Source organism: Vidua chalybeata, chromosome 2 (genome assembly GCF_026979565.1).
Source record: "Vidua chalybeata isolate OUT-0048 chromosome 2, bVidCha1 merged haplotype, whole genome shotgun sequence".
Classification (NCBI taxonomy): domain Eukaryota; kingdom Metazoa; phylum Chordata; class Aves; order Passeriformes; family Viduidae; genus Vidua; species Vidua chalybeata.
Genome location: NC_071531.1, coordinates 114,934,702 through 114,954,195, shown reverse-complemented (window position 1 = coordinate 114,954,195; position 19,494 = coordinate 114,934,702). Strand labels below are relative to the sequence as shown.

At 42.0% G+C, this 19,494-nt stretch overlaps 1 protein-coding gene across 1 annotated transcript in view; it reads right to left on the bottom strand.

Moving 5' to 3' along the window:
- Positions 1–10,044: 10,044 nt before the first annotated feature.
- ADAMTS5 (ADAM metallopeptidase with thrombospondin type 1 motif 5) overlaps positions 10,045–19,494 on the bottom strand; it is a gene marked incomplete at its 5' end in the record, with an annotated part of 38,640 nt that continues 29,190 nt past the window's right edge. The window contains one exon of the mRNA XM_053934805.1: positions 10,045–16,570. Within this exon, the coding sequence (XP_053790780.1) occupies positions 16,000–16,570 (571 nt within the window). The remainder of the gene's footprint in view (positions 16,571–19,494) is intronic.

Here is a 19,494-nt window from a genome sequence, read left to right as displayed (position 1 = left end):
CAAGACATGTTTTTGCTAGTCACTTCTCATTTTATGATGTAATAGTTGAAGGAGGAAAAAAAACCCCACCCCTTTCATATTTATAACCTCTAAAAACTCAGAAGTGGCCTCTAATTTATACCAAACCATAAAGATGAGAGTGTTCACAGAAAATGCTAGAGGAGGAATCCTCACATCCTGTGGGAGTAATTTTCTACAATTACTTCAGTTTCATGATTTTAATCAAATACATGTTAATAATAAACGATACAAATGAAAGAACACTGAGCACCACCTTTGCTTGCAGCAGAAATCATTTGGGTAGCAAAAGAAGTTGAGAGATCCAACACCTTCCACAAATATTTGACTCCCCTTTTTATGAGGCTCCTCTTTTGAATGTGGTTGCCTGTAAAACTACAGCTGAAGTAGGAGGATGAAAAGAAGCTTCCCAGGAACCAGACACAAAAATTTGCACCAGTTGCTCCAAAGCTTGTCCCCTCTATGAGTTCAGTAATTCACTCACTTCTGCCTTTCTTACTGCCTAACTATTTGGTTATAATCAAAATAAGAAGCTTGGATGTTGGGGTTTTCTTCAGGGAATGAGCTGGAGCACATTCAAGAGAACTGAGTGCCACCTGCAGAAAAACTGCACAGACATGAAAGCAGCAGCTGGCTTGGTTACATTTATTCACCATGGAGTAAAGAGGGCAAAAGAGGAGAGATAGTGGAAATACACACACATGGGTGAGGAGCTGGGTTCCCTTTGTGCTGGTAGCAACAGGAGTTCCTCACCGAGAGGTTCTGCACAATGCAGAGCAGTCAAAGCGTCTCTGTGTTTCAGGGCCATGTTTTGGATCTCACAGTCCCAGCTCCTTGAAGCTAAAGACTTGCCAATATTGGATGTGCAATAGGGATGCTGAGTTCTAATAACCACTGCAAATATGTAACTCAAGAATTGACGCTAAAAGCTCGGTAGTTACAATTTTGATGTTCTATATCAAGGCCAAGTGAAGCAATTACTTGTGCATCTCTCCAAGGCCTTCCTAATTTGATTTTAAACAACTTCATATTTTAATTGAAAATAAGTCACAGCATAAAAATTAGGTCACTCTGAAGGAATATATTTTGGGCAGGGGAAGGTGAACAAAGCATTTTTCTCACAATCATTGCAACCTTCACATTCTGAGGGGACTTGAAGGCACTGCAGATATTTTCTATAGCTGACAGGAGGTACAGTTTTTTACTTTGGGCTCAAAGATAACTTTGCAGTGAAGTAAGAGCTGGAGGACATCAAGGGGAGGGATGATAGGGAGGGAGAGACGCTGAATTGGAACATGACTAATTCTCACAATGGTAGCTCAGTGAAAAAAATGCTGCAGAACAAACCTGCCTTCATCCAGTCAATTTTTGGAAAGAATTATGGCCATTTGGAACTGAGTTCTTACTTGAAAACTCTTTGGAAACAGGATGCTGCTCCCAAGCACTTTGAGCCCTTTGAGACCTGGAAGGAGATTGATCTCACGCAGCCTCAGACATCTGCACTGTGGCTGCCTGCATCTGAACCCTGTGTCCCTTTGTCACTGGAAAGGAACACACATTTGGGATGTGCAGTCCAGCTGACCCACTGAACATTCACTGCAGGCTGAAAAGAAGAGCAGGGAGTGAAGTTCCCATTCTCTCCCTGCTGAATCCAAAAGGCACCTATAAACACTGTTCAGAGGCACATCCAGAAGTCCTGGGAGAAATCCCTTCCAGTGTCAAAATATTTTTTTTTACATTCTTGAAAGTCCATTAAACAGTTGCAACAATTTTATATATTTAGGCTTTAAAAAATAAATAAATAAGAGGAGCAGTGTAATGCAGCCTTGGCAGACAGCGTGCCACTGGAATAAATTATGACAGCAGTGTTTGTCTTCATAGATCTACTCCCAGAAAAGTCAGCCATTGTTCCATAATGCAGCTTGTGGAGCAGTCTGAGCCCAGGAATGGATTTGTCTGGTCAAAGGGAGATGCATTTTCCATCTATAAGCACCTGGGGAGAAGCAAGAACCTGTGGGTCACTGTTCATTTGATCCTAAGGTCAGGGGCAAAAGCCACAAGCACTGTACCTCTTAGATGCCTGCTTTTCAGTCCTGTTTGATATCTTCAGTCCTGTTTAATATCTTTATTGATCTGGATGAGGGGATTGAGTGCAGCCTCAGTCAGTTGCAGAAGAAACCAAGCGGGGCAGTTCTGGGCCCTGCACTGCAAGAAGGACATGGAGAGGCTGGAGCATATCCAGAGGAGGGAACGGAGCTGGGGAAGGGGCTGAAGCCCCAGGAGAGGCTGAGGGAGCTGGGAAAGGGGCTCAGCCTGGAGAAAAGGAGGCTCAGGGGGGACCTTGTGGCTCTGCACAGCTCCTGACAGGAGGGGACAGCCGGGGTGGTCAGGCTCTGCTCCCAGGGAACAGGGACAGGAGGAGAGGGAACAGCCTCAGGCTGTTCCAGGTTGGACATCAGCAGGAATTTCCTCATGGAAAGGCTGCTCAGGCCTTGGAAAGGGCTGCCCGGGGAAGTTTGGAGTCCCCATCCCTGGAGGTGTCCAAGGAAGGCACTCAGTGCTCTGGGCTGGGGACAAGGTGGGCATCAGACACAGCTTGGACTCGATGGCCTTGGAGGTCTTTTCCAAGCTCAGTGATTCTGGGATTCTCTGTCAGTTAGCAAAGGTATCTGGTTTGACTAATTAAGGTGCTGTAGGCAGGGCCAGTGCTCCTGTCTGCAGTGTGGAGCTGCTTCTGTGGATGTAGCTGCAAGAGGTGGCTGGAATGAAAAAATAACTGCGAATGTAAACCTGATGCTGAAAGCAGCTGTAAAAAATCCTGGTAACAGAGGAACAGTTGTTTTAGATCACTATTTTGGAGCCTAGAAGCCCACGGTACATTCCTGGCTGTGGTTCTGCTCACTGTGTGACTTAAACCAGGATAATTATGACTTTTATGTCTTCCAGTTGCTTCAGCAGGGAAATAGGGGGAAGAATATCTTCTGGTGCCTATTTGTCACCACTTCATTTGACCTGTGCAAGCCTAGACAAATTCTGAAATCTTGCAGCTCAGCTTCACAGTTAAGGGGAACTCAGGGATATTTCATTAGGATTAGGCTTTGAATGGTAGCATTATCTTTTAGCTAGGCTAGGCCTGGATCAACCCAGCATAACTTACTTGGGAGAAAATCCAAGCAATGAATTAATCAGTCGATCCTTGGAAATGCAAACATCAATTTATTTCATGGCATCATATGGATGAGCTTTGCCTTCTCATTTCTTTTGGTTCTCCTGTTGCTGCAATGTGATGCTGAACCTGGAAGTAAAGCTGATAATATTGACCTCAAATTTTGGACTGGACCTGTGTCTCTGCTGTTGCCTTCCCTTTTATTTCCCATGATTTCCAGCTTGTGTACTGTATGTGTGTTTGGGTGCCCACACTGTGCTTCTGCCATTTGTTTGCAAAATATCTCATCGGCTGAAGCTACTGTGGTGGAAATCATTAATGACCCCAATGCGTGCAGTGCCTAATTAGACTTGGAACCCATGCCTCATCTTCTCACAGGCAGCCAAAAATCTCTAAGGGTCTTGAATCATGATGGTTGCAGTGCATTTTGAGAAAATGTCCAAATTCAGTGCACATTAAAGAGTTCCTGCTTTATAAGCAGCTGCTCATTCTTGATTCCCTCCATTTTTGACATTCCTGTAAATTTAAATTCATTTGCTGCACAGGGGCTTGAAAGAACAGCGCATTGAACTGTTTGCTCCAGTGCTCTGTTACAATGTTTTCCCATAATAAGAGGGCATGAAAACATCCAGCTATCTGCTGGAAAATGTACTAATTATTTTCTGAGTGGTGGAAGGGTCCAGCCGACAAAGCAAGGGAAAGACAAGCAAGATCCATACAGCTCTGCTTTGGAATTACACCTAGGGGGTAAAATAATAGTTATTAATACAGCCTATAGAAGCAATTTTAAAGCTTTTCTAAAACCATGTTGTCAAACAAGAAGTTTAAGACTTTGTGTCAAGACCAGGAAGAACTGCCCACAGAAACAGATTTATGGGACTAGCAAAGAATAGGAACATTTTATTTTCGAATTCATACAGCAAACTTTGATCATTGTGCAGGAAATACCCCAGACTTGAGAAATCCTGCCACTGACCTCGAAGGTAGAATAAAACTAAGGGAAAAGGGAAAATAGCTCACCAATTTTTTAATTAGTATTTTGCCAAGACTTTTAAGAGTTTGAATTCCAAATGTTTTCTAAGAAAGGAAAACATTTTCTTTCATTGAACAGCCCTGGGGATTCACTACCCTTTTTTCCCCCTCAACCCTCTCTGAGAGGTGTTCTTATTTCTTGTCTCTTGCATATATGTGTAAAAATACAAAGTCATTTGTAAGGAGTTCACTTAATTCCTCACTCTTAGCTCACATTCGTTACACATTTTGTTTGGCAGAAGGGAAGGGAAGAGTGTGCTCCAGCCAGGGAATGCTGCTGTCCACTGAAAAATGTGTTTGGATGGAGGAGCTCTTTTTCATGGATGGATTGTGGCTTTTGGCAGCAGAGGTGGCAGGAAGCAGTTGCCATAACTACTATACCATTAGAAAAAAAAAAAAAAAAAGGCTTTAAGTAAAGAGCCTTTTTTGAAATGATGGTTTAACTACCAATGCTGGTAGAATCCATCAGTTCAATATGATGGGTGGTAGGCTCCTGAATGTGGTCTCCTGAGTGTATGCTCAGGATATGCTTTTAGGGCTAAATTCAGGCTTTGGCTTGTAAGGGACATAGGAGAGGAAAATACACAGACAGCCAGAGAGCTGAACATAATCTGCCTTGCGTGGGATTTCAGGTTTTGGCTGGAGCCACATTCTGGTGTTAAATAGCAGAGGGAAAAAAGAGTATGTTTTTCAAAAGCTTTAAGATGGGATTTACAAATTCACTGGAATGATTTAGAAATAAAAGTTACATTTTAAAGTGTAAATTTAATTGTAGACATAATTTAATATGTATCTCTATTCAAGGGATGGATACTACCCAGGTAAAAAGCCCAGATATAGTTGATAAACACTGCAAACAACTGGAGTAGAACCCAGGGATGGTTTACACTGGGTCAAACCCAGCTGAAGGCTTTTCATCCTCAGCATTACACCACGCATTATTGTCACTGGCAAATTACTCTGGCACTATTTGCGTGCTCTTGGAATCTGAAAACATTTCACACTGCTAAAATAACCTCTGTCTGTTGCCATATAGACACGAATGTAGTTTTTGTGGTCCTCCAGCTACTTCCCTGCAGTGCTTTGAGCTGTGTCCCAAATGATTTACTCACAGGACCAAGTCAGGTGAATTGGCCTCACAGCCCTGCTCAAGGAGTGGATCCCAGGCAGGATTTATCCCTTCATCCTCACAAATTTCTGGGATCAGCACAGAAATCATCCCTCAAGGAACCTTTGCAAAACACAGTCATGATGCACCTCCAGCAGGGAGACTCACCCTGGTCCTAAGCCTTTTTTTAACTAAGAGCCCTTGGGGTTAATCCTGTTAATCAAGCTGATGCCTAAATCCCATGTCTCTGAGGTGCATTGTCCTGGCCTGAGCAGGTGTACAAAGAAATTCTATTTTCCCCTGCTAACCCTTTGCTGTGAAAGCCAGTGTTACACTGAGAGGTACATCAGGAGTGACTGAGTCACTCCCACCCCTTCAGGAGTTGTAATGTATATAGCAGCTTCCACTGCTTCCATGCAGGAGTAGGAGCCTCCTGGAATATCTAATTAAATACATTAACTAGGCTTTAAAAAAGGCTTAAAATGTTAGACCTGTCTGGGCTGCAGTCTTTTAGTAACAATATCCACATTCTCATAAAAAATGAGCTATGAATTCTTCAGCTACTGCTTCTAATGGAAATCCATATATATCCTTTTTTTCCCTTATATTTATCTGTTACATTTAACTTTATATGAAATTATCTTATACCATCTGGGCTCCCTTCTTAGTTAATTTTCCCTCCTTGCAGTATCTAATTGAAAATTAAAGTATTTTTTCCTCTATTGCTGCTCTATTCTCTTATTTTAGCTGTTCTGCTTTATATTTTAAAGCTTAGCCCAAGCTATTGAGTTCTGTGAGATCTAAATTAACTCCCTGAGTTTTCCAAAGTTTTTGGACACTGCCTGGTTATGGCTTACATCCAGATTCAAGAGGGAAAAGATACAGTTCATAGATACTGTTCCTTCTTGGAGCTTTCCCCTTCTTTTTCTTTTTGTAGTTGTAAATGAGAAGTAACTACACCTCCTAATTTCTTTTTTTTTTCTGATGTGGTTTTTTCCCCCTAATCTACTTGGTATTAGACATCCTCTTTTCCATATTTCTAGAAACATGACCAGCTCTGAAAGCAAACCAGGTGATGATTTAAATACACATTATGAATGCAGCCAAAGGAAATGGCTTCGGGGGTAGAAGATGTGGGCTCTGGGGAAGCAGAGCCTGAGACTGGAGCCATACTGGGAAAGCCTTGAGCAGGCTGAGGCAGGCAGAGACCTTCTGGAGGCAAAGCTGTTCCACAGCAACATCACAACTTGCCTTAGGTTCTGGCTTCATGTCTACCTGGCCTATTTTGGGGGAAAAAAACAGCAAAAATGCACAACAAACTCATCCCAAAATACGAAATGTTCTGATGGAGAGGGAACCAAAGCATTGTTTGGTTCTTTCTTCTGTTCTCTGAAGGAAAAGTTCTTCACATAGAATTCTTCAGAGTTTGATTTGATCTCGACAAAGGGGTGGTGTCATGATGGAGAATTTTTATTCCCTGTGTGCCTGGAGAGGCTGAGGTTTCCACAGCCAGCTCCTGCCGCTTCCCTTCTCCCTTTGAAACCAGGCTGAGGAGCATTACAGCGTGCCTGTGCAGCCAAGCCTGCCTGTGTATTTTGGCATCTGAATGCCAGACTGGTTGGTAATTTCCCCTTAAATCCTTTCATAGCTCAAATTCCTGTCGAAACAACCTCTATCTCTGCTTGGCCACACGGAGCCCGTCTCGGCTCTGCCGCTCCCATCACCCCTCACAAGCAATGCCCACTGCATGTTGCTTTCCTTCCTCCGTGTGCAGCGTGTATTTAAAATGAAATATTGGCCCCAGACCCCCCCCCTCTGGATGTCTGTCAGATCTTAGCATGCCACATAAATATCAGTGAGAAAACATTCCTCCCAGCCCACACAGAATGCACCCAGCGCTGTTTGTTCTGGACTAAACCCGGCCTAGCGCAGCGAGGCCTTCGGCAAAGGCCCGCTTCCAGTGGGCAGGGCCCGGCCTCAAATCGACCACTTTAAAGTGCTCTCGGAAAGTTTCCAGTGTAATTTTTGTTCCCCCTTTAGTTACAGACCACCTTTAGTAGGTAACTAGAAGACTGTTTGTTGGGCAGCTGCCATCTCAGCCCTTGCACGGGTGGCCTGCTGCCAGCTCTCAACTAGTTCAAGATGTGAGTTCCCCGATGCTCTGGGGCACGACAGGACCGTCCTGGTGATGCCTTCAGAGGCTGCCTGGAGCAGAGGCTGGACAGAGTTAAAGGAATAAAGTAGGGGTTTATTAAAAAGCCTTAAAGGATAACCTTGAGCAGTACAAGAGCCTGGTCGTGGCTCTACCCAAGATGGACCCAAGATGGGCCCTGAGTCACGAGTTTTCACACTTTTATAAGTTTTGGTCCATTTCCATCTTGGGGTTCATTGTCCAATTCCAGCTCTGGGTTATGCAGTCCCATTCTCCCAGATTGCTCTCAATGTGCCATTTTTTACACTTTTTGGCCTGAAGGTGCAACGGTATCTTTGGTTCTCAGGCTGGAAAAGGATTGTTTTTGTCTGACTGAAGTGTGAGGAGAGCTTGCTAACACTTTATATGAACTTCAGAGCGATATACTAATGCAGTACAGAATCTGGAAAATATGAAAGCTAAAACTTAAGGTGTCACTGGTGCTCACTGTGATGTTCCTCTCTGGTACCTCCGTGGCTTTACAGGGCTGCTTCCCAATGGGCCTCCCTGCTGCACTGCCAGTCAGGTGCAATTTGTATGTTTTTCCCCCCTCCAAATGTAGTTTATGTGCACTAACACGTGTGTATGGCCCTTTCATGGCTACTAGGGCAGAATTCACATCTGCAACCCTCACCAGGGCATTTGGCCTTTGATCAAAAGCAAAAATGTTCCACAGGCATGGGAAGCATCCCACTGGGAGAGGGCACAGCACCTGCTACCCAGCAGCTTAAAGCTCAAAAGGAGTAAGGGCTCTTCACCCTCTGTCTCTCACACCTACGTGTTCCAGAATTTCATCCAACTTCCTTGTCTCGCTGTATTTCTTTAGCAACACTTGGAGCAGTCACTACGGTGGCAATGGCCAAAATGGCTGTTTTAATAAGCTCAGCCTTAGATTGCTACAACAAAGCCTTCTTGAGCAGCTGCTTAAGAAAACATCTGTGACTTTTCACTTAGATGTGGGTTTTTTCCCCAGAAAAATCAAGGGAAAGCAAAGAGATTGCCGCCCTGGCCCTCCAAGCGTGGAAAAGAGTATTCTTTCCTTGGCTTTCGTTAAATTATTTTTCCCATGACCCAACTCTTCAACCCTGTCCTTGGGTCAGCTCAGAATGGTGAGTGGTCTAAGTATGATGGATTTATTGCTTTAAACTTCACAGAGCACTGGAGAATGAGGTAACAGCATAAGCAATGTGGAAAGACTTGTATATTTTTTGTTTGATTACTGGAGGTACTTGGAGGTTTCCAAAACTGATTTTTTTTTCTAAAAAAAAAAAAAAAAAGGGATTGGTTTGGCTAGAATACTGAAATTGGATCAAATCCATCTTGCATTCCCACCTAAAAATGAGATTTGGGTCTACAAGTTGAGAATCTTGGGAATAAAGAGCTCCCTCCTCACATGTAATTATAGATTTCTGAAGAGGTGAAATGTCACAATATGATGAGATGGAAAATGCATTAAGAGAGAATGAGTTCATCTTCCTGATACAGAACAGTCCCTGCACAGTAATGGGATTATGGCAGCGCTGGACATTTGGGAAAGTCTGTAATGCTGTGTCTGCTCCATTTGATTTGTACACCAATGGATTTCCCTTGCCAGTAATGGCTTTCTCTGAGCTACTGCAAACTCTGAAGTGGGAAATGAAAATGGAATTTTGAGAAGATAGGACCTGCCATGATCACAGTAAGCTGTGGAGGAGGCACTGATGTATCCCTGTGGTGATAAGACTTTTTTGTAAAGAGCTTGGGTCCTTCTGTAGGTACTGACAGCTCTGTAAAGCTGCATTGCCATTTTTTAACAGCCTAGGAAGAAAAGCTGTTCCTAGGCATATATAAATATATATTTCTGTAAATAAAACCAATTTTATTCACAATTTGTAAAATACAAGAAAGCAAAACCTCCAAGTTAATAAAAGGCAAAACCCCAAATTCATAAAAATGCCAGCAATCAATAGATTAGGCACACACATGGGTTAAGATTTAGACAGGATGAGTTTGCTTTTACTTTTGGGAAGAATATCTTTTTGGAAAGCACCATTTTTGGGAACAAGAAAAGCTCCCAGTCTAGTGTTGTGGAATGTGAAAGGATAAGCGAGAAATCAGCATGAAAAATGAATTATAAGGGTCTATTAGAAAAGTAAATCTTTGTAATAGTGCCTCTGAAGAGCCACACTTCCACTGGAGTATCTGCAGCTCTTCTCCCAAAAAAATCTCTCACATTTCTGTGCCACCACCTCAGCACACAGAGTGCACCAACACCATCCCTTCTGGCAGTCTTTACTGCTCTCAGATTGGTTTAGATGGATAATTATGAATCTTATAACAAACTCCACCTTCTGCACTCTCCTGCTGTTTCACAACTCCCCAGAACACTTTAGAACTCCACCCCGCCACAACCAAAATGCAGTGTTCACATATAGAACGCATATTTATGTCTTAAATTTATGCTCAGGATCTTTATGCTCATCTGCCTGCAGTGGGGCACAAAGAGCAGAGGCCCCCAGATATACCAGATAAACAAATCTTTTGGACCTATGATACAGGTTGTATTTATTACTTTTACTGAAATCACAGTCAGGTGTTTTAAGATTACAACTGGTAAATTATACATATGTAATAGATTACAAAACAAAATATTGGCCTTCTGTGTGTCATTGTACAGTGTGGACCTTGCACAGTTCAGTTCAAATGAATTTATATTTTGCTTAACATATTTTTTATGATGTAAACTGGCTGACACAGTGGTGCTCTAAAAATATTAATTCCCTCTGATTAGACAAAGACTAGGATGAAAAATAGGTTTTGTGACACAACTTGGTTTCTGAAAGGGTACTTCAGCCAGGTGACTTTTCACAATATGCTGACACACCGACAGTGCACAAAGAGGCATGTGAAGTAAACTAAGCAAACCCAAACTTTGTGCTTTCCCCTTAGTCTTGCCTGCAATACCTTCTTAATTTTCTCTTATCTGATGCTAAGCAGATGACCTGGCAATAGAAGTTAAATTTATTGCTCTACAGAATTATACCCTGTCTCCAACTTACTTAATTCAGCATATTTCCTGTATCTGATGGGATTTTAACAATGCCTGTCATTATGTTTCATAAGATAACCTATTTGCAGATTTCACAGTTCACATGATAAATTGTGTAAACCAGCTACTATAAATAAAGAAAAAACTATGCTGTCACAGTGGTGTAAGTCTGAAGCACCTCCAGCAAAGCCAAATGATACCATGAAGTAACTCTAAATTTATGTAGGTATTACTAAACCCAGTGTAACTTTTTTTCCCCCCTGTGAGAGGGAGATAGGGAGACCCAAGTACTCACATACACAAGCACACACACAAAATATGCACCTGCACTTAGCCACGGGTGTCTGAACATGGTCTATGCCAGGCTGATGTTTGGGGAGAGGATTTTACTGTCCTTACACTGGCTCTGAGCCTGCACAGATAACTTCCAGGGCAAAAGATGCTGCGAGTTTTGTCCTGTGACTCACAGAGTGCACAGCAGTGGGATGGTGTTGGGATGTTGGGTGTGGTGTGGGGAGTTGCTCTTACACCACTCACCTGTGTTTAGGGCTTTTCAAATTTTATCACTGAAAACTTGTGGTTGTGGTTAAACCTTCTAAGCCCCAAAGCCCCTTTTGGGGTGCCAGCTGAGGCACCAATAATCTCTCTTACATTAAGAGACATTGCTGGTGGGTGTAATGAACCAGAAGTATCTGCATTTGCAATGTTGTCTGAAACAAGAATTGAACTAGCTTTACTATACAAGTTAGTTTAAGGGCATCCATAGGAAAAAAACCCTTGAAAATGTTGCACATGGCAAGTATGAATGCAATGAGGCACTCTGGCAGCTCTATAAAAATCAAATCATTTAATGAAAAAAAGAAAAAAAATCTCCAAACCACATTTTTTTTTCCTGAAAATTCCAGCCTATGCCCAGAGAATTCAGTTTTACCTCTTGCTATAGGCTCCACTTCCTCAGTGACAACAGCATGGCATGAGAAAAATTCACCTGAACTTACTGCTGAAAGCCCACAATTAATGATGAAAATCTCTTCAAAGTCTGCCCTTAAAATCACCAAAGGCCAGGCCTGTAATCCCTGGCATTTTGGATTGGGCCTTGAGAGAGGAAGCTTCACCCACTGGCCATCCCTAATTCCTTTAAAGCCTCGTGGCTGACTGGCTTTGGGCAGTGCCTGGGTGCCAGAAGAGAGGCTGAGCTGGAATTTAACTCAGGTGGGCACTGGGGAGCAAGGTGACTTCCAGCAGTGTGGAACTGTTCATGTGCAGGCTGTGGCACTGCCCTTGCACAGCCACTAGTGCTGGTCAATGAACTGACTGCAGAAAAGCTGCAGGTTTGTCCACATCACAGTTTTCCCCTCACACTGCACCCAATTCCACTTCCCTTGAGGTCTGCACTGGTTGAACTGGAAGAAAAACAGGTATTATTCTCATGGAAACATGATTTGCTGTTGTTTTTTTTTAATCTAACTTTGCCTGATGTGGTGCAAAGAGCTAAAATACAATTAAGTAAAACACTGCAAAGCCTTCCAGGTTGGCTTTTGACTTTTTATAGCCATATATACATATTTATATATGTATATAAACAGTGATAACATAGAAAAACCAGCTTTTTAAATGGTTCAGTCCTCATAAACCAAATAATTTGTTTATCAAGCTGTTTTATAGAGACACCCAGGAGCTTTCTCTTTAGTGTTGTCACTTAAACATGAGAGAAGAGTGCTGGCAACTCAGAGGAACTTCACTCCCATGGAGAGGACTCCCAGTTACTGAAATTCTGCTACAATTTAAGCAAGGGGTAGGATCAGCTTTGGGGGGGTCAATCACTGAGGCCTCCAGCACGAACTGCATGTGCCTTTGAGACACCAATCTGTTTTCTGACTTCTTCAGGAGCCACCACAGGGCTTTTTTTGGTCTGCAGACCTTTGGGACTTGCTTATTGAGAGCTTTTTGAAGTGTAACAAGGAGCTTGGAGCACGAAGTGTCATCAAATTTAAAAGCTACAACTTCTCAAAGGAAAAGGTGGCAGCAGAAAAAGAATATACATCTACACATGTGTGTATACACATATACTCCTGTTCCATGCAGAAAGTCTTCTAAATAAAATCATACAAAAAATGACCAGTGCCATATATTATGTAAACTCACAAGGCGTACTTTCAACACAAACCCGAAGCATAAATTAAAAGAGAGCCAGAAAGAGAGACAGAGACGACAGCAAAACATTTTAAATATAGAATTTGCACAATTGGTATTTTGTTAAATAAGAATAAATAAATTCATTACATCCGTTCACATACCAGTTGTAAAAACAATAAATTATTTTATTTTTTTCAGTGCTATGTTGCTTTTTTTTTTTCTTTTAAACAGTTGTTATTAATCCACAAGATTATTCCCTCTTCCCCTTGTGATAAAACTGTTTCCACAGGAGGGCAGCTAAACTTAATTTCTTGTACACAGTCAAACCAAAGATGCCAGGTTTTTCCTAATTGAAAAGGAAACCCCACTGATGCTCAGAGGTCCAAATTCACCCACGGGCACTGGAAGCATGTCCCAAAGTCAGAGTGAATTTAACAATGAGATGCTTCCTGGCTGTGCCAAGAGCAGAATTCCAGGTTTCCATCCCCTCGGTGCATTTCATGAATCCAGCTGTGCAACATTGGGCAGAAATGTAAACAACGATGTCACAGTGTGAGTGACACAGGATTCAGCTGAGAACAGACCTTGCACCAATGGGACAGCCATGACTGCCACAGGCAAGGTTTGGAACTGGACTCTGATTTAGGAACACCTGAAAAAGCACCTGTTGGCTTACCCTTTTATCTTACATTTTTCAGGTCCTGCCTTGGTCTGTCTCCTTTGCCCCCTCACATCTTTGCTTGTGTGAATTTGCTTCATTGCTGCACTGGTGAAAATCACTGCAGTGGTTTGCTCTTGTATTCATTTCTAAGTAAACTCTTTCATTTTTAAAAGATACTCCTGGTCTAAGGAAGCTCTGAATTTATACCCGCATACGGCATGCCTAGATAGCATCCAAAAGCTTTACTCAGCCTGCTGAATATATAACACATTATTACCATGATGCAAACACAAATACTTGCACATTCTGTCTCTATTATGACAGAACACAAACAGCACTTAATGCAGCAGCTGTATGCTGAGACAAATGTTGTCTATGCTGAGACACATTCAATCTCCTGATTTTTTTCCTCTCATGATGGTTTCTATTTGTTATGGACTTTTTGGAGAGGTTCTAGGGCATGTGTAATACATATATAAGCATCAGAATTAGATCACTTGGAAGGAAAAATAAGGCATTTCAAAGTGATCTTATTTTAACAGGCAGAGGAGGCATAAATGTTTACTTTCCAGCACTCTGAAAATCATCTGAGCCTTGGTCTCAGTTCTTAGATTGGGATCAAGAACAAATGGGGAGTATTCCTCAAGATCCACCGTTTTGCACAGGATCTACTCCTGAACAGAAGGCTACACCATTTTTGAAAGCTGATTAATAACATTTGTTGGCAATCCATGTAACAGAGGAGGAGGCCCTGCCCTTGGTACTGTTTATTTAAAACAGGGTAAAAAACCAGATCCTTCTCCAGATTTCACAGTTGTAGATGTAGCAACTCTATGCTGTTTTGAAATCATCACATGATTTTTGAGAGTTCACACAAACATGCCACAGTTGCAAAAACATGTTTGTGTCAGCCCGGAGTCAGACCTGCCCTTCTTGCTCCACACTCCAGTGAGTTTTCCCTGCTGATTTCATGCCTGGGATTTTCAGATGGGCCCGAGGTGTTTCAGTGCTAAAGTACCACTGACTTACAGCTGAGGCTTGTCTGAAAATCCTCCTGCAGTATCCTTCTCTCCTGTGTGGATGAACAAAGGAGTGAAAGATGGGGTTCTACTTTCATCAGTGTTTTTTTTTTTTACCATTTATTTTGGTACCTGTCACCTTAGGGTCTAATTCAAAGCCTGCTGATACTAAAGAGAGAAGTTTTACCAGGGCTGCTCTCAGGCCTCCACCTGCACAAGGTGAAATGCCCAGCCTCAGTCACAGAACTTTCACAAGACAATAACAGGATTCAGGAATTGCTGCCAAGGAAAACTGTTACCAGCTACTGCCTGTGCTGTGGAAACAGTTTTATTGATATTGGACAAGTCCTCCACATCCTGATGTGGTTTGACTTCCTAGTGACCCCTCTTCCTCCCAAATGTGGTAGATATATGAAACATGAATGCCTTCCATAGCTGTAAAAAAAACCCCAAAACACATAAAAACAATTAAAAAAAAAAAAAAGACAAATAGTTACAAACTTTTGCTGGTAAGATGAATACCAGAGTTAGACACGATGGACAAAACAGTGATAAAATATTAACTGCTTGCTGTGTTTTTTTGACCTTGAGAGCCTCTTGAAAAGATGTAGGTACATTACACATTGTTAAATTCAAGGCGGAAGCCATAGAGAAAATACCAGAGAAAGCAGCTGAACACAGCCTCAGAACATCTGAGTCAGAAGACACTTGATTACCTCACCTGTAAGTTTTGGTTCTCTAACTAGTTTTCTACAAAGCACAGTATGCCATTGTTTCATGGAGAGGAGCAGCTCTTGCTCAGTGACAACAAGGAGCCCAGGCTGTGACACAGCTGGAACCAGGGAGGCTCACAAGCACAGTGTACACAAACTCCTCCTGCAGCTGGAGCAATGGGGGGTTCCCTGCTCTACAAGGCTCAAGGCTCCTCCTGAGAATTTTGGGGTGGAAACATAGGATTTGTCAGACATCAATGATATGCTGTCAGGAAATTCCTACTGTGAAGACGTATTTCCTTTTGTCAAAATCAAAAGGTATCACTTTTAAAAACCAGCAGCAAGCTCTTCATTTTCCAGTAAAACATCTGTGGCCCTTTCTGAAGGATGGACCAAGTCCACAAGGGCTGCAGATATACTTTGGTCAATCATTTTGCTTATGTAGTTTGTCTTTTGATTTCTTTAATAGAAGGAAGTGATATAAAGTGATATACCAACTGAAAGATATTTACAAAACAGTATAAAATAAGCTACTGTGGGATCATGGGGACATGTGACATTTCCTAAGGACATACTGTAGTAGAGGTAGGTGAAAAAGGGGAGATGATTCTGAAACCTTCAAATATCCCAGGATCCTCCATTCACTAGTTTTTCTTCTTTTGCATTATTTTATTCTACATTTTTGCAGACACAGAGGGCTTTTATAACAACTTTAACGCTTACTTTCTTTGACGTATTAAGACCACCCTACTCTTACTTAAAGCAGTGCACATCTTCATTTGGTCCAAACAGGCAGATTCTGCCCATAATTAGAGACTGAACGCAAGCACTTTGAAGCCTTTGCTTCTGTCTGTGTGGGCAGACCTGACACCAGTACGCCAACAAGGGCTTACTCAAACCTCTTTGAAAGCAGCTCACCACCACAGGCTAGCACTTTTTCAGCAAGCACTGTTTGAACGCTGAGGGTCTCTGGGAGAGCAGACATCCCTTGGCCAGCTTCCCGTGCCCATCCTTGCACTGCACAGTCCTGGTGTGCCAGCCCGTGTCGCACGTTCGAGAGCAGGAGAGCCACGGCCCCGTCACCCAGCGGGGCTGCGCGGCCTGCGCCGTCACTTTGCCGCTGCCGCCGCCGCTGGGGACAGAGTTTGCCAGCTGGCCCTGTTTCTTTGGCACGAAGAAGCTGTAGCGCACGTCCACGGGCTGCGTGGGGTCGGTGGCCAGGATCTGCACGATCAGGATCTCCTTGGTGGCCGAGTGGCCCATGGCGTGCAGGAAGTCGTCCTTGTGGCTCCAGCCGCTGTAGTTCATGACGGTGCCGTTGATGTCGATGATGGTTTCCGAGGTGGAGATCATGTACTTCCCGTTGACCAGGTACTCCCCGTTCTTCTTCTTCAGGGCCAGGTAGGCCGTGAACCTGCTCTGGTCCTTGCTCTTGAACTGCCGCACTTTGATGTGGGTCGCCCCTTCCGGGATCTTCACCACGTCCGTGTAGCCCTTGCTGGAGGAAGGGAAAGAAGGAAGGGTCTCACTGCAACGCCTCACAAAGTCACTGGCACGACACAGAATCACAGCATCAAGCAGGCTGGAACAGATCTTTGAGTCCAAGCTATGGACAACAAGATCTGGCTTCATTTCAGTTCAGGCCACCTGGATTTTCCCTAAGATTAATTTAACCAGGTTCTACTCTTGGCCTGCTGTGTTGTTCTTCACGTTCCCCCAGAAGTTTCTACTGCACTTCTTGCAGATTGCTTAATCTTTAGCTTTAGGGACAGTTTGACGTGGGTCAGATACCAGAGGAATGAAAAATAACAGATAGCTTATAGATCTCAGCAAAGGGTGGGAGATATGAAATATGATGCACGCGCTGCCTTCCAAGGAAAAGATAATGAGATGTGCATTGGTTACAGCTGTTTCTTGCTGGCTTTGCTATAATGATGATTAAGGAAAGCACGAACAGAGGAACAGCTGGGTAGAGGTACCTTGGGAACATTTAAAAATAGTCTTGATCACCAAGAAAAAATTTGTTTACTTTGAAATCTATAAAGCCAAAGATTAATCGTCAAGTGTCTAATAAGGGAGGCACCCAAAGGCTTCATTTGTACCACCACTGAATTCTCTACTAGTTATGAACTATCTTAACAGGGATTTAGAAAAGGAGATTAAACTCTTTTACCAAAAGTGACAAGCATTCAAAACCTGCAAGTGTGCTGGAATTTGTCACTATCTCAAGTATGTTATTTTAACTTTACTGATATATAGAAACCAATTTAAAGGCTTTACATAGCGGTAAGCTACCAGCTGGACATTGGAGATCTGTTTTCATTCCTAAACCCATGGCAAAGCCAGCCTGAAAGGACCTCATATCTGAAAGGTTTCAAGAGAAAATACATGAAAAATACATAAAAGTGATGGCATCTCCTTTGGGATTGTTTAAAGAACAGACTGCTAATTTTGAGAACTTTTGGCTGCACAAGTAGAGACTGCACATAGTACAGATGAAACATTTGTGCTGATCCCCTGCTATTTCCAGCAGTTATGGGACAATGACTTAAGACTCCATTGATTTAGCAGCTCCATAAAGCTGGAGCAATATGGTGTGAATCCCAGGCTGGGGACTCTGCTCTACAGCACTGCACAAATACTTTTACACAACAGTTGCCAGAATAACTCAGTTCAAACATGTCATTAAAGTTACAAAATCATTTGTTCAAAACCTACAAGCAGTCCTGGAGAATTCAAGTTGTCTGCATGAAGAGCTGTAATGCTCCATGTGCACAGAGAAGCATGTGCAGATTAATTTCCCTCTTTCCCAAATTCTATTTGGCTTTACAGCTTTTTAAACAAAAATCATAGGAAGCAAATTTCCCAGAAGATTATGTTTTGCCTGCTTTAAAAGAAAAACACAAACAAACCAAACTAATGTTGCCATGACAATTGTCTGAAATGGGAAATGCTAGTTTTGCCTTGTACATTTAAATTTCCCTGTACATTTAGTGTACAAATTGTTAAAGTTTATAGTGGACAGCAACAAGGGAGCTGCCATTTTTCAGTAGAGGAAAGATGATTTTCCTACCAGCACTGCCCTTTCAAACGAAACTGTAAAAACAGTTTACAGACAATTAAGATTTCACTATTTTAATCAGGGGTTTATTTTAATGTCAATTACTCGCAGAAAAGAATTGCCCCAAACAACTTTTCCAGTAAAAATAAATCAGCAGTCCCAAATCCAATCAAAATCATATTAGAACATAAATTTACCCTCTGGCCAGTCTCTTGATGCTTAAAGGCATGATTTGAGGAGTAAGATGGTAACTTCACAGGGATAATTATAATAAATCTTTCCATTTGCAAGTGTATCTCTGGTACAAATCTGGCCTCCCTGAAATCCATGGAGCCCCTCTAACACTTTTCCTGAAGCTTGATTATTGCCAAATCACATGAAATACATCTTCCACTGTCAACTTCACTTAGACATTCCCAGACATCCCAGTATTTACAAATTGGAAAAGATTTGGTTTATATAATTACTAATTTGGTTTGAAAACCATTCTTTTTGGCAGAGGTGTTTTGGCATCGTTAGGTGAGCAATCATTGGTTTACCAAGAAGATTAGTTATGTTTATTTTTAGAATAAATTCACTCTCCATACCATTTTTGACTGCTATTAATCAGTCTGTTGAAATGTATAGAAATAAAAGATCATTTCAGGATTCAGATTTCAACTTCTGGTAGCTTTCAACATTCTATGTAAGAATTTGGAAGATATAAAATCAAGTTCATATATAAAAGATGCTTAACACAGTCACTGATTCTGAATAAAAATTGTCAACTAAAAGTTTTTATGTGTAGATCAGTCCTTTGAGATCTTGGAATCTGTAAAAATGATGATTAAAAATCCCAATTTTTCTATGAATCTTAAGAATTGAAGAGGGGAAAAAAATTAGTTGACAGAAAGGACTTACTTGAGATTGGTCTATCATTATTGCCCCCAGTGTGGTGAGGGAAAATCAGGGCAGATGCTCCTTTTATTTTACTTGTATTAAGTTTTATTGCTGTTAAAAGGTGAAGTCTGACAGAAAAATGGCTTGTGGATAACTGCTGTAAATATTTTGACTTTAAAAGATCCATCTGGAGATTGATATTATGCCAGTGTACATGAAGGGATATGAAGAGATATACTCATGAGTAATCCTGTGATACTTCTGATATCTCATCTGTTTACATGAACTCCACACATACTCACCAGTGGGAAAAGGGAAATTTGGGGTATCATCTCTCTCACCTATTAAAAAAGGTGTTTACAGCTGTCTGCTTCTCTGCACTTCTAATACAAGGAATGTGTGTCACAAAATCAGATGGGATGTCCTCAGTGCCACTCAGATGAGATGAAAAAGCACTCTGAGAGTGTAACTTGCTAATGCAG